The sequence below is a fragment of the Aristolochia californica genome, unplaced genomic scaffold, assembly GCF_029961685.1.
Source record: "Aristolochia californica isolate CCGP_79_NKW_82.1479 unplaced genomic scaffold, dmAriCali1.0.hap1 SCAF_4, whole genome shotgun sequence".
Classification (NCBI taxonomy): domain Eukaryota; kingdom Viridiplantae; phylum Streptophyta; class Magnoliopsida; order Piperales; family Aristolochiaceae; genus Aristolochia; species Aristolochia californica.
In genome coordinates this window covers 3,341,337-3,366,403 of record NW_027182103.1, presented here as the reverse complement: position 1 = coordinate 3,366,403, position 25,067 = coordinate 3,341,337, and the positions used below count along the sequence as shown (strand labels likewise).

The following is a 25,067-nucleotide window of genomic DNA, read 5'->3' as shown; positions in this document are numbered from 1 at the left end:
TTCATTTGATATACAATTCACTTATGCACTTGCTGGATGGGAGGGGTCAACAACCGATTCCCGTGTACTGAAGAATGCATTGACTCGTCGAGATAAAATCTTTGTACTTGAAGGTAAGTAATATATGTTTATGCAGCAATTTTTTATCTATTTTATCTTCAATTATTTTAAGTGGTATATAATTTTTAGTATAGGAAAATATTATCTAATCGATGCTGGTTATGCAAATCTTCCGGGATTTTTGGCTCCATATCGAGGAACCCAATATCATCTACAAGAATTTGGAGATAATATTCCTAGAAATGAAAAAGAATTATTCAACCAAAGACATTCATCTTTACAGAATATTATTGAGCGAACTTTTGGTACTTTAAAAGTTCGATTTCAAATGTTAAAAGGCACTCCATTTTCTTTTAAGATTCAGGTGAAAATTGTACATGCTTGTTTCATATTGCACAATTATATACGTGCAGAAGATTATGATGATATATTTGAAGATGAAAATGATGATTCGGGTGGCGAACTCGGTAGAGGAGGTGATGCGGTCCAATTAGGTGCAATGGATGATACAGACAATGACGATTGCGATGATCTTGAAGATGTGGGTAGCCAAGTAACAAGCATTCGAAGGCAGAGTGCATTAGAATCCACAAGAGCCGCACAATTTCGAGATGCCATATCGACTTCCATGTAGAACGATAAATGATGGTTTACTCTTATTACTTTTGAACATGCGTAATTTATATGTACTAAAGTTGTAACTCATTGATTGTAATATTAAAGGCACGAACTCGTTATTTGAATAATTTTTTTAGGTTATTTTCAAAGTTATATGTGTATTTATTTATTATTATTTTTAATTTTATTACTATATTAAGCTTCATATTTAAGTCTCTGGTAAATAAAATATAATTAAAGTATGCATTTGAATAATTAATTACTTTTAATTTTGTCAAAATATATTATTAATTAATACAATGCAAATCTATCTTATGTTATTAATATAATACTTTTTACTCATTAATCATAATTTGTTTATTTACTCTATTTTATTAGTGATTTAATAGTGGTAATTAAAATATTGTTAACTCAAACACTTGGTTTAATTAGCTTATTTTTATAATTAATAAAATCAATGATTTTAAATTTCTAAGATGAAGATGAAGATGAAGTTGTCCACACTAACACCCTATTTCAAAGATTTCGAAAATGAAGTTGTTCACACTAACACCCATTTCGAAGATGAAGATCATGTAGATGCATAAATGAAGATGAAGATGAAGATCAAATTTTCATTTTAGGTCAAAAAGAATCGTTGTTGAAGTGTTGAGGTCAAGGCCATCATATGGAACAGTAGAGAAGTCTTCCTTTTCTATACTTCTCCTACTTCTACAACTTTCAAGTCAACCAAGCCAATAGAAATTGGAGAATTATCCGACCGTCAAAATCCTTGAAACGTTGATTAACGAGAGTGTTTCACGAGGCGGTCTTGCAATCCGACTAGGACGCACAAGCACAAGAGTTTCACAAGTCAACTATGTTCATGCTAGCAATGTCCTTGTTTCGCAAGGAACCAAGCCATGTAACTATTGTTGTTGTATCTTGATTCAATTCAAGAATGAAATCTACTGCAAGTCTTTAACCACTGGCTAGATAAGTTGCACCACCAAAGCTTCAAATCAGTAACATAAATATTATCAACCATTCACTTGATGCTCAAGAGGAAGAGTTTGAATCCGATTAGGATTTTGCCAACCCGAGAAGTAGACTTTTATTCAGGTAAAATCACTCAACTTATTTAGTTTGAATACAATAGGGACTCAAAGAGAAGGTCCACAATTCTCTAACAAGGCTTTTCAAAATACTCTACGAGGATTCCTTAGAATCCAGTGTATCAAATATGAAGGTTTACGACCAGGTTTCAACAAGCCTTACCTCTATTAGTGCTGCTATCTTTTAACTTGACTAATGTTGTCAATTTCTAGCTAAACACTAATGGAGCAGATACCAAATCGGTTGTTGAAGTTGAAGAAAAGTCCTTGGTTGTTGTTGTGGTTGTCAAACAAAGAAAAACTAGAATCTCAATGATTCGATAACAACAAAAGTAGAAAAATATGCTTGAGACTAGAAGTGGAGTTGCAAAGGTCATAAAATGGTTTTAAACAACGAGCAATAGGCTGCATACATGAAGACAAGATTTGTAAACTAGAACCATAGCCTAAACTAAGACTTATGGCAAAAATAAACTATGGCAAGGAAATAAGTAGCAATGAAAAAAAGATAAACTACATTAAAACCTGATTAGGAGAGAGAAACATAACATCTCTATAAATTGATGCAACATCAATTTATAGACCTTGCTCTGATATCATGTTGAATTTCTGGGAAAGAAAAATAATTCATTGACTTTTTTCAAGTGAGTACAATGAACTTTTATTTATAATAGAGGAAACAAGTAGAATTAGATTACAATTAAACTACCCATATCTCAATTACACCCAAAGTCAAACACTAAAAGATCCTAAAACAATTCAACAAATAAACATAAATAGAAGACTAACATAATTAAAACTCATTTAACTGAGACTCTTCTATGAGACCTCTTTCCTATAAGACTTCGTCTTAATCTCTACTATATTAATTTTGGCTCTGTGAGAGTCATGTCAGACTCTTCCACACTTATTCTTCAACATGAAGCATATGTTTGTGTTGGTATGTGTTAGTAGAAATAGTCCAACATAAACAAGTGTTAAGAAAACTCCTATGGTTTAATTGGAAATGACCTTTTTAACCTGATTAGTTATTTTAAGATGGACTCAGACCCAACTTTAACAGGGCAACAAAGCAAGGCGACTACCATAGTGGGCCCAATTAGTGCCCTCCTTTTAGTTTGCACCTCATTTGTGTCATCCATGTCTCAAGCCCGCTTCACATTTGCGTAAACCTGGATATAAGGGGGAGTATTAGTGAGAATAGTCCCACATAGATAAGTGTTAAGAAATCTTGTAGTTATTAGTTCAGAAATGGCCTCGTAAGTTACTAGTTATTTTGGGTTGGACCTCAACCCAACTTTATCAATGTAAATAAAGGGTTAATACAACTATCTCATGATGATGAAAAGAACCTCAATTGCAAATAAGAAAGCCAAAACTCTTCACAAACTTCTTGAACTTTTAGGAGTTGACCATTTTTTTTTTGAGAAAGTGGATTAGGAATTTACTATATAAAAAAATTGTTTTTTAATGTTGATTACACACACACAAAATGAGACTGGAACTCCAAACCCCTCACTTAAAACCTCCATGTAACCATTGAACCAAAAGGCCAAGCACCTTAAAAAGATGTTTTTTTATAATGGCATAAAAGACGATATTGTGGTATTGAAAGATAGAAATAATAGAGGTTGAACTTCATCTACTTAGGCTAAGTTTGCTCTGGTACTTCTCCCTTCAGGACGAGGTTTGTCGCCATAATTCCAATCTGAAACTCAAAGAGAAACTAAGAAGATGCATTCTTTAACTGACATAAATTATCCAACGAGCCAAAAAATTTGAAACAAGACATCTACTTTCAAAAGAGACTTAAGTTAAAATTTTGCTTTCAGCCAACCAGCCTAGATTCAAGCATATGTAATATTATAGCACGCACCCTTGCTAATCTCTCACTTGGTCTTCGCTCTCTTATTCACCAATATCATTACCAACGAAAGAGAAATCTTGATTCAGAATCGACCACTCATAAGCTGGTGGACCACAACAAGAGCCAGTAGCCCAAGAGTAACTATCAAACTTCTAGATTTTCACATAGTTAAGATAGGCACTAGAGCCAAATAGAGATTATGGTCATGCAATCATCTTTCCTTGGCTTCTTTTTCCTTCTAATTAGTGAAACTACATGCGATTCACAAACAATAAAAGTTTCTACCCGCATGAATATCTCTCTTTACTTATTTTGTTGAACAAGCTCCCCAATCTCCTCTTCAAAATCACTAATAAAGGCCTTCACGCCATGTTCAAACTAGCCAAATGAGTGAGTTAAACCCAACTTTAAACATCTCTAGCCTTGATATTCCCTCCATGTTGTTGATAATGACACTTGCGTTTGTGATAACCACATCAAGCAAATCACAAACCCCTTAGCACTCTACCCTCTTCAAGATCATCCTGAGTAAACTGGGTAAATCCATAGTTCCTAGATTTAATATTGTTAAAGAATAGCCTCACATGGATAAGTGAGTACAAGGATCTTGAGTTTATTAGTTGGAAAAGAGGATTCCAAAGTTGGCTAATCATTTTGGGATGGGCCTTGGTCCTAACTTCACATGGTATCAGAGCAGGTACTCATATGTGGGCCTCCACCCAAATTATCCACTTGTAGAACCACAAAAATGGCCTACACGTGAAGGGGAGTGTTAAAAAATAATCCCACATGGATAAATGAGTACAAAGATCTTGAGTATATTAGTTGGAAAAGAGGTTTCCTAAGTTGGTTAGTCATTTTGGGATGGGCCTTGGACCTAACTTCACAAATATCCTTCCCGATTCCCTCCACTTTGATACCCTAGGCTGCAACATTTCCCATCTTCCGTCCTACGCTAGCCTCCCACCTCCCTCTATTAATTGCACCAACAAACTTTTTTGGAACCCAATTCTAGAAAAGCTAGAACAACACATTTCCTCTTGAAAAAAAAAAACTCTTTTTTAAAGCTGACTACTCCTCACTCCCATCCAATCTTTTCCAGCTCCTCATTTAGTTCATTTTCGCAAAATCCTACTAGAATCAAGGCCCTCAAGAGAAGGATTCAATTGTAGCATGGGATAATTTTTGTAAGCCCAAGAAAATGGCCTGGAGGTTAATGTATATGTCCCATTAAGAAGTCTCTCATCATTTCTTAGGAGATTCAAGCATGAAAGAAGTTCCTTCAAAATTATTATCTCCCAATACAACCTATTGGAAGACCTTTGGAGGCCATCTTCTACCCTTTCATACCGCATGTCCCCTCCTTGAAAATTCCAAATCTAGTTTAAGTCTGATTTTTGCAGGGAATTTGACTTCATATGCATAATGGTTGCAAAGTTAGATTGTGGCTTCACCTATGACTTGAGGAAATCCCATTTGCGGATTCCTATTCAGGGCCTTCTTTATGTTGCACAACTCTTGGAAGCTCCTATCGCTGCCTCAAAGCATTCCAGCAGCAATACATCAAATTGGAACTTCAAGTCCATGAAGCCAGGAGACAATGGATGCTTGCACTCTTATATCTTTTTTCTAAAAATATATTTACATATAGGACAACACCAGACTGCTAATGATTGATTTATAGTTGCTTTGTGTTATGGAGCTCTTTGAGATTATCATTCACAACTCCTTTGTTTTGCGTCAAGATTCTAGAAGCTTCTTTGGCCTCCAAAGGTGTTAATCTTTATCTACACAGCAATCATGACTTTTGACAATCTGTTTGTAGAGATACCCATGTCAACTGCCCTATCTGTAAGCTTTCTAAAGCTCATAATGAAACAGTAATCTTGTGCTCATCTGCCCATCTCCAATTAGGTTTCAATCTGTTTCACAGTAAATTCTGGACTTAATCTCTGCTTTCCAGCCTTCGGATATTTTGTCAAGTAAAGCATTTTGGCTATTATCTTGCCAGGAAAAATAATGTGGCAGACCTGACTTGCCATCATTCCTTTGTGTATTTGGCTAAAACTAAAGAGAAGAACATTCAGCAGTAGAGATGGTTAATTTAGGGTGTTATTGAGAAATAGAGACACTTGAAAAGCCTCATGGATTTTTTCCAATAATATCCAGGTTATTTCAATCATCAATGCTGAAAGTTAGCAGTGAAATTTTCACCTCAATGACCTCCCACTGTCACCCCTCAGGCTCCCCCAAGCCTGATGTCATCAAACTTAAATTTGATGCAGTTGAAAGGAAATCCTAAGCCTACTGGTTATGGCAGGTAAAAGATTTTCCTGGTTCTATTTTGCTCTGCTTCTCAGTCCCTCTTCATGTAACAGAATCAACTTCCCTAGCGGCTTGGAAGTTGAGGATGACTGCAAAATTGTGATTGGTTGGTGTACGAATAACTTGGACCACCCCAAGGCACCTATGGAGCACTTTTCCAATTATGCTCTAGATGTTACTTGGTCACTCCCTCCAATTAGCCAATCGCATTGCAGATACTAGCCAAAGACAAGGTGGACCTTCAATCTCATGTTGTGATTCGCCCCCCAACACCTAACTCAGCTTGTAGTTAATCCTTGTGAACCTTTGGGCTTTGCATTTACTTTGTGTTTTTGTTCTTTCTTTTTAATAAAAGAATCACCATTCAAAGAAAAGAAAGAAAGAAAAGCCTTTTAGACCTTTTCTTTTGTTAATCCCAGCTATTAGAGACTGGTGAAGACACTTCCCAATTGTAACAATCCAGTTTTTCATATCCATGTTATTCCTTTTTGAGTCAAATGGTATGAACAAGAGAAATAAGAGAGGAAACAGAAATATGTATAATAAAGCTCAAAGGCAGAGCCTGCCAAAAGAAAATCAACCAACCAGGTCCATGGCAGATGTTTGTGTAAGCCATATCTCTAGCATGTTTGCGAATATGCAGACAAAAGATTAACTTGAACCCACAAAGCGGCACACAAAACCCTGTGGCAAAGGTAGGAATTGTATCAAGTGAGCCAATCAACCTCCTGAAATTAATGCGTCAGGAAACAAGCTCCACATGATGAAGATCTTCCCACTACAGGCCTCCACAGACATTCTGCATAGCCTTCATGTACTCTGACCCGCCCACCCTTCCTTGCTTTTTCAGTAGAAAAACCTTTTTTCCAGATTTACCATATCATGTCTGAATGTGTTATTTACTGTTACTGCCCACTAAAGGAATTGCCTCTCAAGTTTCAATGCACTTGACAACTAGTAGGTTACAAAAAGAAAATGAGAAGTATTTCATAAAGATCTAACCTGCCGAGAAGAACTTGTCTTTCTAAGAAGGGAGGTGCCTTTCAGTTATTCGTAAAATAAGGTGCCTAGATTTGGTCGGGTACATAAAAAGCAGAATCAAAGATAGCTGCAAGGGGGAAGCATCCCAACTTCCAGGAGTGAAGATCGTGAAGGAGATCTTATTATTTGGCAGACAAATCTCATAAGAACCGATTTGGCCCAATTGATCGTTTGAACTAAGATACTCTCCTTGACCTTCAGATTTTCTTAAGAATGATAAAATTTTCAGCCACTATTTTTTAATTCATATAAGAAAATAAAAGGACGAAAGAAATATGTTAAAATACAATAAGGAATTTTACACTAAGCAAAAACTTACTCTATGCAAAATTTTATTGGAGGGCAGTCAGTTCCATCCCATAGGTATACTATCCATCCAACTAAAGGAATCTCAAGCACATGAAGAATCTGTCTATCACAAACAAACAAACATAATATAATTAACTTTTCTTTTAACAGCTACAAAAATATTAGAAATCCTGTCAACTAAACCCTGCAACATTAACATGATAATACTTTCTACAAAATTAGAAAATACAAAAGGTAAACTAAGCAATTGTTGAAAAGGGAAAAGAAGGTGAAGTTCTGTAATACAGAGAAGAAGATGAAAGTAAGAGAAGCTAAGAGAGAGAGAGAGAGAGAGAGAGAGAGAGAGAGAAAGAAAGGAATTACATGACAAAGGGGAAATAGGGCTGTTTGCAGCTACTCAACCCCTTAAGCTTCCACTTCTTATAACTAAACAGGTGTAATCAAGTTAAAGAGAAGTAAACTAAAGACCATAACATATTTCCATCTTAAGGCTTAATCACAGTATTACAGAAGCACACTGCATTCAAAAAGTATAGAAATTTACAGGTGCAAAACAGTTCCTCAAGGAGTATTACCTTGCATACTATATTAACATATTGACCCGTCTTGATATCTCTCAATAACAAGAAGTTGACATTCACACCTGAAATAATAAACAAAGTTAAAAACAGTGAAAACCAATTAGAGTACAATTTTATTGTAGAATTAGCTTTCTACTGATATGTATATAAAATTTTGAAAAAAAAAAAAACCAAACCTGCAGAAAATGGATGACCAATCAACCATGTCCTCAGTTGCCCAATGCACGTTTGCATATGATCATCAATAGCTACTTCAAAACAGATCTGATATGGAAGAAAACTTCCAGTAGATTCTCCCCCCAACAAGGCAAAGGCAGACAACTTCTTGTCAAAAAGTGCATAGACTTCATTTTTGTGAACCCGCATCTGGGCAAGAACTTCCTAGTGTTTAAGAATGCTTACCAAAGTGCTATGGCCATTGTACTGGGAAGTATCAGTCAAATACTTCGACAGTTCTTAACAGTATTAAATTTTCTATCTTTATTTGTTCCAGAAAAATGATTGCAGAACAATTGTACAGTCAGGATTTCTTTCCTGAAAACTTGTAGGCACTTCTTGTTGTAGGGAATTCTTTTCCATTATGATTTCTGGATTGGGATTCCTCCCCTTTGTATTGTTGTAATTCTTCATGCTTGTTCTTTTACAATAAAATTATTTCACCAAAAAAAATATAGACTTTATTCCAAGGAGTAACTACAGAAAGATGCAAAATATGAGCAAAATATGATGCTGTAAATTATAACAGAAAGACAGTTATCCTGAAGACCTTTCCATTTTCTACCTACCACAACACGTTTCAGAATAACTATATCTCCAAGCGATTTGACAGTGGGTAACTTTGTCTTGCTTTCTGAATAGAAAGTTACCGAAATGGAATCGTTGTCAAAAGATGGATCCATCACCTTCAATGTGCAAACATAATCTGCACTTAAGGATTTTCTGTCAATCCAATATCGGGAAACTATAATATATGTATTCAATTTGCAACTATGTGCGCTTACTATCATCATAATCACTTAGTAATTACAAAATAAACCAAAAAAAACTAGGTAACTAAGTTTCCACCATCATTCTAATAAGTGACAACAAAAACAAATTAAAAGAGAACTAGGTAATAGAGCACGAACCTCCATGAAGGTAGTCCAAAAGGGAAAAAAAATTGATGTCTTTATAGCCCAGTGATATGTAGGACTCTCTCCATTTATATTTTCAAAAAAAAAAAAAAAAATGCTCTAGGTATCTCAAAGTCAGTGAGCGTGCAAAGTTAAAGTATTTTCATAAATGATTAGAGCAAATAGATTTAACAAGTTTCACTTAAAACCAAATTGGATTAGAGAGTTTGCAGCTAGAGTTAACATTTAAGCCAAATAATAAAAAACTGGCTAAACTCAGTTAAGCATCTATCTCACTAGCCATCTGGCTTTGGTCGTGTGTGTCCATATAGATAGGATGGCATAGGCAAAGATTCAGATAAGTTATGCACAGAAAACTTCAATGGATTCCTTTCAGAGGGCCCACATCAAGTTGATGCTATTTAAACTACACATGAAGAGATTATTACTCCAAGCATGTCATTTGCCAAATTTGGGCTTTCTTGGCGATTCGTCTTAGTCCCTGATCAATGGTACAAAGAGCATAACCCACCCAGCACCCACTTTCAAGATGGTATCTTGCAAAATCCTTTTTTGGTGCAGTTCGGTTCAATTGTCACATCATATGGTTGATAGAAGATAGAAAGAAGCATTAATTAAAAGAATTCTTGGTGCCGATCTCTGAGAGGAAAGATAAGAGATGAAGAGTTTGATAAAAAAATAATGACCATGGACAATTTTTGTGAACGGATTGTCAAATGAAGAAAACTAGGAAAGATTTCTGGTCAAACTCTCAACTTGACCTCTCCAGTCCAAATAATAGAGACAGTTTCTCAGGGCAGAACTAAGCCACGCCTATGAGAAAAACAGACATATATCAAGGTCCTAATGGTATGCAAAATCCAACAAAAAAGACCTGGTTCTTAGTGGCCCAGTAAAACATAAAACAGTAAGAATTTATTATGCTTATGAAAAGAAATTATATATTACTATTGAAGCAATTCTATTAAGATCATTCTGAAAAGATGTCAACTATCAAATCTGGCTCAGATAATACCTTAGACTTGTCAAATCATTCTACTACCATCTCGGCGAAGCCTCTGGCAGCTGTAAGACCGGCCTTTTTTACATCATCGCCAGAGAAGTTTTATTTATGTTCACAGGACAACAAAATTCATCTCAACAGGATAATAATCTACTGCGATTTCTTGATGCCGGGATCAAGGTAAGTTTTCAGAAATTTATCAGATGAAGAATCCGAATAAAGACCGTGCGAATAAAAAAAAATTAAAAATACGAAGACAGCCGCATGATAGATACCATCAATTTCCACCGAACTAAGCAAGAAAGACGAGAAGTATATGAGATGAGATGGCCACGTTTATGAACAGCTGATGAAATCTTTTAATTGCAAACAAGGCGTTCTCAGCTTATTCACTTTTTGAGACCAACGAAAACCAACGTTTTGAAAGCTCACATGGCTCTTCCAGCGCTTCTCTCACAAGTAATACCGCCGATAACTTTTTAGCCAAAAATATTTTTGCGCAATAACATCCCAACTGGTTGTAGAACCGTCAAGGAAGATATGCCCTAACAACAACCAGAAAATCAAATGGGAACTACCTCTTCCTTTGCTTGGCGTTGGCGTCCCGATCTCCACCACTACAGCGAGGAGATTCACTCTCAAATTGATACAAGCCATAGCATCTTTCAAAGGAAGGAACACGTAATTCGGGTTCTCCATTTTTGCGTTTTCGAGAAGCAGTGAGATGAAGCACCGTTTAAAAACCCTACGACATCCCGCCAGATCTTCTCTTTCGCGCGCTTCGGTGTGGTTTTACGCGGGAAAACGTCGGACTGCCGGTCAGTCCGAATCTGAAACTAGTGTCACTTGTACTAACCATGCCGATGGAACCGGGTTTAATCAAACTAGATGAAAAAGGGTTTGACTTTAAAAGGCGTTTTTTTAAAACCCGAACCATAAACCCGTCCTAGAAATTGAAACTTGTTAAACCCCATCTCTGCCTCACTCCTCGACTCTCCCACTCACCTCCCTCACTTTCTTCTCTTACTCATCTCTACTATGGGTATCTTGTTTCTCCTCATTTTCATTAAAAATGTCAAGATTCTTTTTTTAATTAATTATTTGTAAATTAAAAAATTTTAATTAAACTTTTTTACCAAATGTTCTCGCCTATGTTATTAAAAATGAATTGTTCATCAAACCAATAAGATGGCCAATTTTGATCCGATCCGGTTAGACCGAATTTAAGTGTAGGTCGAATCCGAGTGGAATGCTACCATTAGATTTATTATATATTTTCATTTTTTGACATAATCCAATAGTTTGATAAGCTAGTATGATTTTTCATACATGTATTTACTTTCCATTTCGAATCTTCCTTCCAATAAAATAATTTTCAAGTCTATTACATTAATTTTCTAATTGGACATAATTCGGTTGATCAATTTTGTGGTCAAAACAACTAGCCTAAGTCATCTGATTTTAAAGTAAAGTCGGTTTTTTCCTAAATAAAAATTAGAAAAGAAAGTATGGTTACAATTTGACCAAATCGAAACGGCTCGTTCTCACCTTATGGACATGTGAACAGTGTTGTTAGAACCGGATCGGGCCAGTTGGTTCCAATCTATTGAATTGAAATCAGACCTTTTTCAATTCTTACATAAGGAAAACAGTTTTTATCTTAAAAAAAAAAAAACATTGAGAAAGGTGAAACTTTATTACAACAAGCGCACAAAACAAAATACAAGTCAAGGGAGCATTTCCTTTACAACAAGGGGTTGGAGGGAAATTCTGCTAACAAGCAAATTAGCAAATGAATTCGTAGATCTAGGAATGTAAGACCAAATACAAATTATGTGAAGAACAATGTCCATAATTTCATTAAAAACATCCCAATATCGCCAAGGCAGAATTGAGAACGAAGAGCGTAATCCAACCACCACCTTAGAGTTACCCTCGTTGAGAACTAGATCGCTAAAATGATCCCGAAAAATAATGAAACCGTGCAAGAGAGCATGGAGCTCAACTGAAGTGGTGCCGGCAATTCCCAAAGTTACTTCCAAGACGTGGAAAACTCATCTAAAACCAGTTTTTCCTAGATTTCCAAGAAAATCTCCAGCAAAATTAAGTTTAAGGAGACCTAATCAAGGCAATTGCCATTCACGAATAGTAGGGAACTTGGAGTGGGTGGACATATGAGCCAAGTCACACCAATTTTCGTGGAGAGAGGAACCCAATAAAGATTCAAATTCCTTTATTGTGTGGAATCAAAAAGAATATATGCCCAATAAAACTCCAAGTGACCTCCTCAACAGTCCCAATTTTGTTGTTAAATCTTTTGTTAATCATTTTCTTCCAAAGACACCAGGGAATAAACGTAGTACTCGTAGAAATGAACATCTTACCCAATTTAGCGATAGTGGTCTCCAATAGCATCAAACTTATGGTAATAAGGTTTGGAGGGATGGAGAAGGAGATGACTAACCGATACCTCCTCATAATTACATAATGGGAAAAGGATGTATGAATTGGAATTTTCTTATCTTCATAAATTATCAACAGTGAGGATTTTGTTGAGATAAACACATCACAAGAATAATTTGGCTTTACGGGACCGTAAGTCATTCGTGCTCTATAAAACTTGAATCCAACCATTACTATGGTTATAGGGCGAGGAGACCGTGAACTAAGCACTTTTATCAGGCATCCAAATAATATTGTCCCTCATAATGATTTGGACTTTGTAGCTCCAATGCCATCAATCAAGCGATAATCATTTAGGGCTTCTTCATCAGTTAACCCCCATGGAAAAGGAAGGTTCCATGAGCTAGCACCCCAAGCATCAACAACAAATAATTCATGCTAGTTAGTAATTTACAAAAACTTGGTGAAAATACCCTTTGGAGGTCAACTTCGGTCCACAAATTATTCCAAAACTTGATTTTTCAACCATTTCCCACATGATAGCGGATTATTGATCCAAGAGTTGGGAGAAGAAAGTAAAAAGATCCCCATATCGGAAACAATCCATGTCTTCTCTTGTCCAAGGTCCACCTAGCAACCATTTCTCTCCACAGGTTTGTGGAAGAATAATTAAAATTTCATATTAACTTTAAAAGCATTGCCCGTTTAACCTCCTCGAGATTTGAGAAGGTAAACATCTCTCCATCCCACAAGATGATATTTAAAATCAGATTCTATACCCCTCCACACAAAAAATCTCTTATTGATTCGTATAATACTTTGGCAAATAGAGGTTGGGCAAGACATGAATCATATAAAAATAATTGAGAATTCTAGCAATACAGAACTTGATTAGGATTTTGCGCACCTTAAAAAGCAATCCCCCAACAAGTAGCAAATCTTCTCTCAATTTTTTCAATTATCGGAGCCCATTAGTTTTTTATAAAGACGACAGTCAAATAGGGGGAGGTTGAAGTAGGGGGTGGGAAGGGAGGTAAATGAGTAGCCCAAGTTTGACGTAGATCGAAGCTCATTTGAGTTGTCATTTTATCCCAATAGAAATTTGACGTAGATCGAAGCTCATTTGAGTTGTCATTTTATCCCAATAGAGTAGTTTTCTACCAATTACTCTTATGGCCATAGGTGATCTCAAATAGACCATGGACAGCTTTAATCTTCTTGATGTGTTCAAGTTTCCCTTTTGATGGTGTCATTAGCACATTGGAGAAGAGGGACATCAAATGCCTCCTGAGTGCTAACCAGGCAAAGCCATCTAGCATCCCTAATCTTGTAGATAGAGAGGACAAGATTTCAACAACTATTTGAAAACCAATGGAGACAGGGGATCACCTTGGTTGATTCCCTTGGTGCTTTCGAATAAATCAAAAGCAATGTCATTTAGGAGTAGGAAGTAGGAGGATGAGGTAATACAGTTCTTGATACAAAATGACCAACGATTTTCTAATCCCATGTGGCTCAATAAGTTATCTAGTGCCCAATTCACTCTATCAAAAGCCTTTTTCAATGTTCAGTTTAAGTGTGGGGTACTGGATTTACTGAAGTGGTTACGAATCTCATAGTCAGCCATGGTAGAGTCCAAAATATTTATTCCTTTAGAAAACCTCTTTGAAAACCTCTTTGTCTGTGATGAATAGTTAAAAAGACAAAAACCTTGAATCTTTGAGCAAACAATTAAAATATGATATTGTAGGAATTGGAGAAAGACTAATAAGCAAGAAATCCCCAAGCTCAACGTTTACTTTTTTGGGCACAAACGCCATAAAGGAGGCGCCCATACTTCCGAAGGTTATGCCTATGTAGTAGAAGCCTTGGACCATAGCAATTGAAGCTTATGTTGAAGAGAAATCCGAGTGGAGAATTCAGTAGGAGAGGAGTACCTTAGCTCCTTCACATCATCCAAATCACCAATCCGAGATAGGAGGGAGGCCTTTTCTACATTAAGAGGAATGGCGATCCAAGGACCCAGAGCTTCAGCTTGTAGGAGCTTGAGCTTATAAGGGAGGAACCAGCCAACTCTACCAACAATGCTAGAATGGGCACTAGTCGGCAAGAAGCTGATAACGTAGTTCCCCGACCACTGATATCTAATTTATCAACGAAAAACAAGGGGGAAGGGGAGTGTTCAAATACCCGCTAGGTTGGGCTCTCCGCGCGGCAAAAAACAAGGGACCCGCGTTACAGAGAACATTGGTTTGAAGGGCTTGAATAGCAGCGAAATCAAGGGGTGGCGGAATCGAGAGAAATTTGGTGGCAAAGGACTGAATTACATGGCAGAAGATTTTGAACAGCGCGAAGGCACTTGCGAAGATAGTGACGATTGTACGAGTGGAGCCGGATAGCAGGGTGGGTGCGTCGTTCAGAGTGTCACTACTGTTGGAACTTGCGGTGGTCGCAGTAGCAGAAGCGGCAGCGGAAATATTTGGAGCTGATGAAGGGTGAGCAGCAGTGCGGAGACGGAAATTCAAAGGAAGGAGAGGTGGGTGGTCCAGAAACGGAGATTGGGGAGACTAGGGTTCAGGTGGTTTAGGGTTAGGGTTTCGGAGAAGAAGAAAGGAAGCAGACCATTTACCACTAATAGTTCATTTTTTCAAATATGGTCAATAAATTAGCAAAATGGTATTTTTTAAAAAAAAAATTATTATTATTATTTAAAATAAAATAATTATTAAAAAGGGCCTACTTAAGGGGCACCTTGCAAACTGGTGTCAATACAGTTGGTGAAATAACCGCACAAAACAGTTGGGTCAATACTTGGCTTAAAAGCAAGGAAGATGTTGCTGTTAGGTTAGGCGAGATATCTCCAGTGGTCTTCTTCCAACGAAATCGGGAATGTCTCTTCATCCAAATTTAGAAACTGTAATTTGTAAGCGCTGGACATTCTCTCTGCCTCTCTCTCTCTCTCCTTTTTTTTTTCTTCTTCCTTGTTTTCTTTCATTGAATCGAAACAAGAATTTGATGGATGGATTGACAGAATCGGAGTTGCAGCTGATTACATGTTATCTGAGGCCGAGGATCATATCGGGAACGCTAGCGAATGCTGAGTGGATATCTGAGGTGAACGACATTTGCAGTTTCGACCCCGATGAGTTGGTTGGTTAGAACTCTTTTCTTTCTTTTTCTTCTGATTTTCTTTTGTTTCACTCTGATATTCTAAAAAAAAAGTAATATTTTATAATATTTCCATTAGAGAAAAATCCTGTTAATAACAATCTCATTGTTTCCATTTTGTTTGAAACACTTCTCCTTAGATTTTCTCACGACTTTGGTGTTCAGAAAAATCCTATGCACAACAATGTTTTTTTCCCCATTTTGGTTAGAACTCTTTTCCTCGGGTTTTTCTCAGGACTTTATTTTGGTCATTTGGCTCTTGTAATCCGAATTTTTGTTTATTGGCATTCTGTATTGATATTTTCAGATTAAAAAAGAAAAAGCTCGAGCGAACTTCTTGATGAAGTTCCTTTGGAATCGCTGCATTTCTTTTGAGCGAAAACTTTTAATAATGCAATTTGAAATTGTTAAGCATAACCAGAGGAGTTCCATCTAGGTTGAGCTTAATTGTTCTTGATACAATGCTGTCATTTGGAGTCTCACGGACAACAATCTGAGTCTAGAATTAATTGAATTGCTGGCCGTTGCAGTAATATCAAAAGAGCAGAGGACAGAAGGCGAGTGGTGGTTTATATCCACCGGCACAAAACCTCCATATATGTGGCAAATTGCCAAAAATGGTAACTGGGAAGAACACTTGGAAAGTGTGAAGGTAACGATGGAGAATGGTGAAACAGCTTGGAAGATTTCTGTTGTCTTCTGCAAGCATGGGTCACCAAGATCTATTGAAACAGAATGGAGAATGGATCAGTTCCATTTGCCCAAACTAACTCCCCTGGTGATTTATCTCTCAACTCTTTATCTGTTTTTTTTTTTTTTTTTTCTGATTGGTGGCATTTCCTGGAACCCAGTACATAATATAATGTGTCTACATTAACAGATTTTTCTTTGCCGTTTGTGGAAAAGTGAGGAGTTTACTGCTGGGATTAATGGCAGCACGAATGGAACTCGACTCGATCCGAGCAAGGCCGAGCTCAGTACTAACTGTAATGGTGGTATAAATGGCAGTCAGCTTGATGAGGGTGCGGCCTCTTCCTCCTCTGCAACTTCCTCTACTGTTGAGACTAATAAGGCTCAAAACAAAAAAGAAGAGGTAAAGGAAGGAGAAGCAGGTGAAGAGCCAGTACATACTTCTTGCTTGGATAGCAATTCATAATTTGTTCTTGTGCTTCAGGTGTTCTTGTGCTTCAAGTTTTGGGTGCATTAGTTTTACAGATTTTACCATTTATGTTAGATTCACCAGGAATATCGTCTCCTCCTGCATTTTGAAGGGTATGGTGATGAATTTTGAATTTCAAGGATGTAGTTGAAAGCTGCTGAAACACACCTGCAGATATTTTCTCAAATGTGTTGCAGAAACTGCTAATAGCCTCGCTGGAAAATCCTAAGGAGGTCATCGTTTCATTTTACACTCAAGAGAAGGATTATATAACATTTGTTAAGCTTTTTTTTGTTTTTTTTTTAGTTCTGGGTAAGGGGTTGTTTTCCCCACTAATTCATAACTCAAGACTGAGCAATCTTTCATTCTTTTGTACATTATGGATTGATGCCCATTTTTTCAGAAAATGAGGATTTAATAATATTTCCCTACATATCCAAGCTTACATAAACGAATAACGGACCTAAGTCATGGACAATACAATTGAGGTACCAACTAGGCCTAAGAGAACAACTCCAATCTATTCCAAAATGAGTAGTAGAAGATAAAAGAAGTTTCCCAACTAATAACTCTAAGATCTTTTTTTAATTTTCCTTTTAAAATAGTTAGAATATTTTATTAAAATATTTTTAAATTTTAGAACATTAGCAAAACTACCAAAACATAAAACTAAAAACATAATCACAAAATATAAAAATAAATAGCATATAGAATTATCAAACCAGCCCCATCAAACAGTAAACAAACAAGGAACCAAGGTCCACACACAGTTGGATTGCTAAGAAACCATAAACAGCACATTGAAAGAAGAAAAGAAAAAAAAAACTATCTTGATCAGCATTGCTCAAAGAATGACCTTTGATCAACAGTGAAGTTCATTATGATTTGTGACTTTTTTTTGTTTGCTCAACTCCCATGTAAAGACATATTTCAGGATGTACAATAAGAAAAAACACAACAAGATCATTTTTCTCTGTAATCTACATACAGAAATATCACGATCCATGTTCAAGGAACCGCCCAAGCAGTGGTAAATTTCATCAGGACTCTGTCATCAGGACTCTTTGTTTACTCTACAAAACAATAATAGCAACAACAAATAAAACAAATTTCAGTATGAAAATTTCTATCTTCTTTAATATTAAAGATAATTTACAAGACTTTTGTTCTGCTCACCTCGAAAAGAATACTCCTTCAAATCTTCACTTAAATCTCCCACGTCCATATCGGCCAAGCATTCCTCGGCTGAAAGAGGAGGTAGCTGCCTTGTCTTCCGCTTCAAGTTATGCTTATGCCATTCACTTTTGAAGTGCTCCCTATATTGCTTGGAATCCCCTACAACTGCATTACAGGTGCTGCACTTGTTCTGTTTCACCTGCTGCTCTTCCCTAGCCTCGTTTCCTGTAGAGATGGTCTGTTTCTGTAGTGTCTCAACAAGAGGCACCACTGCATCAGACGATGAATCCTTCTTATACGACAGTGAGATGTGTTCATGATCATCATGGTCGTCCACCTGAGCGTCACCTTCCTCATGTACAGAGACAGCAAGTATTTCTAATCTTCCCTGCAAGTTTCTTACTATTGAATCACACTCACGGAAGTAACTTGGGTCCATTTCAAATACCTGAATGGAAATTCAGTGACAATTATTAAGGCGAGAAAGGTAAATGTATTCAATCAGTAACTAATATAAAATCACATAGTGCTGGTGCCACAAAATCTTGCAGAGGTAATAGCAAAGCATTTTCTTCACCAACAGTGGAAGTAATTGACAAAGACATGGAATAAGAAAATGATAAAAGTACTAAAATCATGGTAAGATTTAGTTACCCGTAACGATATGATAGGTAAAAAAATCCAGTTGACATGTTTGAAGGACTCAGCCATACATTATCACCATATGTGCAGGTCATATACACTAATTACCTTGTAGTTATGTCAAGGTAAATAAGAGCATCCTTCTTGTTTTTGAAAAGCTAAGAGCATCCAATTGAAAGAAATCATATTTTTTCCCAAGTGAAAGAAATCAGATCAAATGAGAAAACAAAGATAACCAAAGATACCCAATCGCCATTGATGTGAACCTTGATTCAAATGAGTTTCTTTACTTTCCAAAAGAGACAAAGTTGGTGCTTTCTTTCATTTACTTTCTTGAACAATGTTTGAGTGCAGCCTACACTTTAACATTGTCAAGGAAGCATAGTTTTTCCAACTCAGTGTTAGCTCAAATCAGAGTGGATTAGGAAACCTCAACTAATAAAAATGTATGAAAGCCCATGGTTTATGTTTGGACAGGCAAATCCTAATTCTGATCTCATCTAGATCTTTCATCTCCTTTTTTCATCTTTTAATCTTTCATTCAGCGTGATTTTTTAGAAATTATTGAACCCAACATATCCACTTAACTTTAAGTTGACTAGGTCCTTTCATATGATTATTAACATTTAACAACGAGAATTCAAAGAAGACCCTAAACAACATTTCTTCCTCTATGCAAAGATGCACAGCTTTGAGGTCCAATTAGAGGTAAATTACAAATTCACTTATCCATTCAAATCCTTGCCAAGAAAACTCAAGACATACATTTCTTCATCTTTCAAAAGGAAACATAGGTGCCTTTGTTAAAGACCCTTAATTTTGAAAAGAGTATAGCAATGATAAGGCAAAGAAAGAAATTTAAACTTACCAAGGACATTTGACTCCCAGCGTCTTTTGAAACTATAGTCACCTTCCAATCATTGAACTTCTCCATGAGAGATGATGATTGATTTTCAGGTATGACAAGCTTAAGTCTCATTGGTGACCGTTTAATTGGGAAATGCTTCTGAAGTTCATGGATAACTTCTAGGGCCTGTATCAAAATATTTTCGTTAAATCAATATAATCATAAAAATAGAAATATCAAACTACATAGAACAAATTGTCAGAAGACCTTTGCTTTCAGAAAGTGCAACAAATAAAGCAAAAAGGAGAAGAAAGTAATGAAGAAGAAGATCTCTCTGCTTCCTTGGAAATTCCTACAAATCTGTGTATCAGAAAGTTAATGCTACTTCCTGCATGTAAACTCAGCCAAAAAAAAAAAAAAGTTCAGAAATTTGGCTAGACTGGGAGCTTCCATGCATGATAGTATCTTAGCCTTACACTTCTATCCAAGAAGAAAGTAAATTTCCTTTGTGATTTTCTTTTATTGACCTCTCCGTTGATTTCCCTTTCGATCTTTCCCTCAAAGCAAGAAAGACTCTAAGAGAGAAATGCAAGAGCAACGGAACAAATTAACTTATACACCACTCACTGAACTCTCTTTCAGTATATCCATATGAGCTTTTCCACACTTACTGAATTGCATACCAACACCTTACAGGCAATGGTTTAATCTAGTCCTTGCACAACTCAACCAGACCTAGTCAAGCTCCGCACGAGAACACTCAGCTCATCAGAGGCTTTTCTCTTTGGACAAGGACACTTGTCACAAGCAGTAGTTTTCAAGTGTCAAGAATAGCAACTTGGCTGGCTATCCCCCACTGCTAAGGATCCCATACTTGACATGCCTAACCTTTCTTTCCTTCCCTGCCCCAGTTGTCATGCTGCAAGAATTAAAGCTTAAGAGAGAAGATTCCTTTAGATGGGCGCCTTGGTATGTTTGGGGTTTCACTTGGTTAGGTGGAAGGATATTTACTTGGGCAAGAAATTAGGTGGTCTTGGTATTAAACAAATTTGCAGCATGAACAAGGCTCTTTTTCAAATGGTGGTGAAGATTTAGGATGGACAGCAATGGTCCCAGGATGAAGCTTGTGGTGAGGAAAGACTACATCCTCCTTGAGGGACTCCGGTTTCAGGTGGGACCAGCATCTCAAGCTAGCTTTTGTTTAAATTGGTGGTTGTGTGACAAGCCCTTTGCAATTTCTTGGAGTGAGCACTTTGCAATTGCCATCAAGCCAAACATCTCAACTTAAGATTCTAGATGTGGCACCAACCATCGAGGGATGGTCATTCAATCCTAAGCTGCATGAGAATGAAAGGGAGGTTGCTAGGCGGCTAAGTAACAAGAGCCATTTTCTCAAAAAATAAAATATAGTAAAATGAAAAACTAACAAGAACCGCCTCAGAGTCCAAAACAAGATGTGTTCAAACCCACAGTCAGATTCAAATAGCCCATGCTGGACCTAGTTGGACTAACTCAGATGAATCTCACAGCCCCTTCCTCTTTTCTTGAGCAAAAGCTAGACTCTCTTTTTGTGTTTCTCCCTAGGAAGCAGACCAATGCATAGATAAATGTCGAATGCTACAAAGGCAAGTCAAAATGATAAGAGTCACAAGATTTTTTGTTAATTTAATTACGACAATTCACATTGCACTGAGCGGGTATGGATAAATATCCCTTCTTGAGTTTTGCAATGTCATGAGAGATAGCATTTTCAAGAAAAAAAACTTAAGTGTCATGAGTTAGACAGCTTAATTCATCAACACCAGGCTGAATGTAAACGATAAGCTCACATATCTCCGTTTAATACTAGAATCGTTTTGGAGCTAATGAAAATATTATTGGCATCAGAAATTGTTAATATTAGGAAAGAGTAGTACAAAATAAGCCGTTAACCTGTTTCTTGGAGCTATTATGAGGATCTACAGCAAAGTGGATTTCATGCATAAGCCGCTCAATCATGCTAATTGTGTAAGGTCGCTGTGTTTCTGGATTGAAGGTCTTCTGCATGACTAAAGTTGCAATATCCCTAAACTGGCTAGACAACTGTGACTCCCTTTCCTTCCCTGCTACTTGCAGTTCGCCTTTCTCCAAAATCTGAAAATAAGTATGAAGCAAAATAAATGTATATTTTTAAAATGTTGTCAACAAGTATATAAAAAACCATGTATTTATGGATCTACTAAGTATGACATAAATTGTTGCTTATACATCTTTTCACTAACAGTGGCATTAAACTTTAACATAAGAAGATAAGACCACATTGTCACTAAATTGTCCATATGCTCCTGTGTTAGAATCTCTTCTCCTCAAAGTAAAAACACAATAAGGCAAGTAAACTAAGACAACAAAGTAGGATATGTAATTATTCGACGTAAGGATATGGATTCAAGTAAAGAAAAACAACTCTGTTATTTGCCATATTCAACAGGTGCTCATTTGTAGATTGCAGACAGAATAAAAAGCAATTATTCTAGAGACTGATTTTTCAATTTATGGATTGCTCATTTAAGAAGTTATCTCAAAATTTAAACTCGTTCTGGTTGATCTGGGTCAGAGACTTGAAATGGTTCAGTATCTAAACATCTCAAGCTGATAATTAGTTGCCCCAAATGTTTCAGAAACTTGCAGCTGTGTAACAGCCAAAAAGCACAGGAATAAAATGAAAAAAAACTTTCCAGAATGGCCATGAAAGAGCATTTTTTCAGAACTTTTTGATTAATTTTAGTAAAGTAAAACGACCTATTTAGATCTGAAATAAAAAATTTCATATACATTTGCTATTGAAAATCTCATTCATTTTAATCCTTCGCAGTAATTGTGTACAAGAGGATTTTGCACTCGCATTCAAAAAATGAAAAGAAGGAAACTCTGCCTATTCTTCTACTTTAAAATAAAATCCGCTAAGCTCCACTTGGTATTTTTCTGAAATTAGAATGAAGAAAGAGGCAGTTTTGGTGTTTTTAGAGGAAAATGGGCTTTAAGTGAAGGATGTTTCATCATTTCACATTTCATGAATTGGAAAACCATGCTATAATAATAAACCAAGAGCACATGCTAAAATAAAATAAAAAGTTTTAGAAAAAAAAATTCTGGTCAAGTTCCTTAGTCCAGATAAAAAGTGGCACATGTTGACAGAACTAAATAAACAAATATATAACACTATTTCGAAAAATATTTTTAATAAATAAACCAATCCCAACACAAATCTACCTAATCAATAATGGAAATAGGTATTCACAGATTAATCAGATTTCTCGTATCAAATTTCATGTCATAATTAATAAGTAAACATAAAACATAGCTCACCTCCAAGCATATTTTTGATTGATCATCATTTCCAAAAGCTGCCTTCAAATCTTTTGATTTTGCCAGAATTCCTTTTGATACATTGGAATAGACCGTTTGGGACTGCAGAACCTCGTCCAGATCTTTCTCTCTGGCCCAAAACGACAAAAATTAGAAATTATAGCAAACATTAATAACTGCAAAGGGTATATCATAATCACATAGTCTAAAATCAAGTTGAAACTGCCATACTCTACGTAAAAGCAGTGAAAGCATGAAGCTGGAAACTCTTTAACAGGCCTAAACATCTCATTAAACTTGTGAGACATACGCCCCTCATAAATTATGAACACACTTCCTGTAAGGCCCAATGTACTCGATGAAATAGAAATAATGCAATAATGCAGCAACAATAACTTGACTGAGAAGAATACATTGACAGAAACTAATAAAGCTCTACAGCATCAAAATAATACTAGCAGGCAAATACTTTTAAGAGTAGTCGACTAAATATGAACTAATAAATCAGAACCACAATATTCCAATTTGTTCCTAAATAGCATAGACAACAAAACCGTCAACAACCGGAATAAAATTACGCGCTTACACTCCAGAACGCCACGACAGGACCTTGTTCTTGTAACATGCAATTTCGAATCGTAATCCATGCTTTTTAAGACGGACGACGGCAACGTTTGTTAATCTCTTCTGCCCTATCGGCTGGACCAGAGTCTTTGACATCACGAAACACAGTCAGAACGTTTGATAACCCTCTCTCCGCTGTTTCCTCTCGAGCACCCGGCAATGGTTTTTAGGTCAATTTTTTATCTTTTCAATTTTTTGTATGCTTTAACATATATGAAGCCCACGAACCTTACCGATGTTTCATAATGATGTCCTATCACAAGCTATATATAAATAAAATTCAAATATAAAATAGATAAGTTCGCCGTCTAATCAAATTGGGCAGACACAGTCCCCACCAATGGAGAACTCGACCTTAGATATATCTATGAGAGTTTGGATAACTCCTCAACAAACATGCCCCATATTTATTCGATTGCAACCCAAAACTACCAACGATGCAACGAGATGTCATGTGACTGGTGAAGGTAGACGGTAGAGACGAAATGGCCATGGCGGTGATGTAAAGGTCAACTATGGAAAGATGAACTTAGGGGGCTTAGTCAACAAACTTACAATTTGAACTTTATCTTTATCTCCTGTTTCAAATCCATTTTATTTATCTACATGAAATTTAATTTCAAATTGGTGTTAGTGTGGATGAGTTTATATCCACCGGAAAATAATTTCTCGTGTTAGTGCCCCAAAATTAAAAAAACAAAAAAAACAAGAGAACTAATACATTATAATAGTATACTTAATTAAAATATAATACTTAAACCCCAAATTAGGTAAAAAAATATGATTACTATACGGATAAGTAATTTAATGTATAATTAAAATATATTAATATACTAATTAATAAAATTATATATTATATTAATTAATAATTACAATTTATTGTACATTAATACAATAATTACATGAGCCAATTACTTTGCATGAGATTAATTATAAAAAATAACGTTAAAAATAACATAAAAAAATATAATAGCTTAAGTTATTAATTTATTAGTAACATATGATATATTTTAACATAAAAAAAACGATTAAACAAGAAAAATTGATCAAATGCTAACTTTAATGCACTATATATTTTTACGTATTATTGCATAGTTCGAAGGAAAAGCAGCACTAGAAGCGGCTGGGTGGACGAAATTGCATCGTCCGAAGGAAAAGCAGCGATTGAGAATAGGATTTGTAAGTTTTTTTTTTTAATAAAAAATCGCACATGCAAAACTCGCACGCTATGCAAGACAAGAGGGTTTGGAATCAACAACGACAGGCAGCAGAGAAGGCAATGCACGGCCGGGGGGGGGTGTGAGATTAGGTGCGGTGGTGGCGACGATGGCGCTGCACAGGTGTGCAATGCCAGGTGATGGGCATAGAACGAAGGAAGGGGGGTCTATCCAGCGTTGGTGAGGGAGAAGAGAGAGGGAGAAGCAGAAGGGAGGACGCGAGGGAGAAAAAAAATTAAGAGGAAGAAGAGTCAAGAGAGCAAAGACTAGGGGAGAGAGAGCAAAAAAATATAAAATCGATGAGGGTTCAAAGCGTAGTGCCTGCTCATCTGGTTGATTTGCAAAATAGTGCATAAACCAAATTCCCAAAATTAAACCGTGAAGATGATTTTTACATTCATCTTATTTATCTACATGACTTGAAAGAGGAGGAAGTTCATCTCTTGCGACAAGTT

At 36.3% G+C, this 25,067-nt stretch overlaps 3 protein-coding genes and 1 non-coding gene across 8 annotated transcripts in view; 1 reads left to right on the top strand and 3 right to left on the bottom strand.

Annotated features, from left to right (window-relative positions):
• The window catches only part of LOC137962544 (protection of telomeres protein 1b-like), a 35,422-nt gene extending 24,590 nt beyond the window's left edge, over positions 1 to 10,832 (bottom strand). For both annotated transcript variants that reach the window (XM_068809462.1, XM_068809463.1), the window contains exons 1-5: positions 10,610 to 10,832; positions 8,681 to 8,817; positions 8,072 to 8,261; positions 7,890 to 7,957; positions 7,325 to 7,413 (exon numbers count right to left, since the gene is read on the bottom strand). In XM_068809462.1, coding sequence (XP_068665563.1) covers positions 7,325 to 7,413; positions 7,890 to 7,957; positions 8,072 to 8,261; positions 8,681 to 8,817; positions 10,610 to 10,730 — 605 coding nt within the window. In that variant the 5' untranslated portion in view covers positions 10,731 to 10,832. The remainder of the gene's footprint in view (positions 1 to 7,324; positions 7,414 to 7,889; positions 7,958 to 8,071; positions 8,262 to 8,680; positions 8,818 to 10,609) is intronic.
• Positions 10,028 to 10,125, bottom strand: LOC137964394 (small nucleolar RNA snoR113). Its single transcript, XR_011115590.1, has one exon. It is a non-coding gene; the product is annotated as a small nucleolar RNA snoR113 (small nucleolar RNA).
• A 4,345-nt stretch (positions 10,833 to 15,177) lies between the features above and the next one.
• On the top strand, positions 15,178 to 17,147 carry LOC137963908 (NAC domain-containing protein 1-like). 4 transcript variants are annotated; one of them, XR_011115255.1, is made up of 4 exons: positions 15,178 to 15,357; positions 15,466 to 15,584; positions 16,133 to 16,380; positions 16,483 to 17,147. XR_011115255.1 is itself a non-coding variant. In XM_068811143.1 (4 exons), exons 1-4 carry the CDS (start codon positions 15,450 to 15,452, stop codon positions 16,891 to 16,893), a joined length of 657 nt encoding a protein of 218 aa, XP_068667244.1. In that variant the 5' UTR covers positions 15,377 to 15,449; the 3' UTR covers positions 16,894 to 17,147. The 4 variants fall into 4 exon arrangements, 2 of the variants coding, with proteins under 2 accessions (XP_068667244.1, XP_068667243.1); XR_011115254.1 differs by having other exon boundaries at positions 15,179 to 15,357; positions 15,466 to 15,588; XM_068811143.1 differs by lacking the exon at positions 15,178 to 15,357 and having other exon boundaries at positions 15,377 to 15,588; positions 16,483 to 16,695; positions 16,837 to 17,147.
• A 303-nt stretch (positions 17,148 to 17,450) lies between these two features.
• Positions 17,451 to 23,586, bottom strand: LOC137962987 (uncharacterized). Its single transcript, XM_068810151.1, has 6 exons — positions 23,358 to 23,586; positions 22,772 to 22,901; positions 21,359 to 21,559; positions 19,448 to 19,612; positions 17,938 to 18,385; positions 17,451 to 17,834 (listed from the first exon to the last, which is right to left on the bottom strand). Exons 1-6 carry the CDS (start codon positions 23,489 to 23,491, stop codon positions 17,830 to 17,832), a joined length of 1,083 nt encoding a protein of 360 aa, XP_068666252.1. The 5' UTR covers positions 23,492 to 23,586; the 3' UTR covers positions 17,451 to 17,829.
• Between the last annotated feature and the right edge of the window lie 1,481 nt (positions 23,587 to 25,067).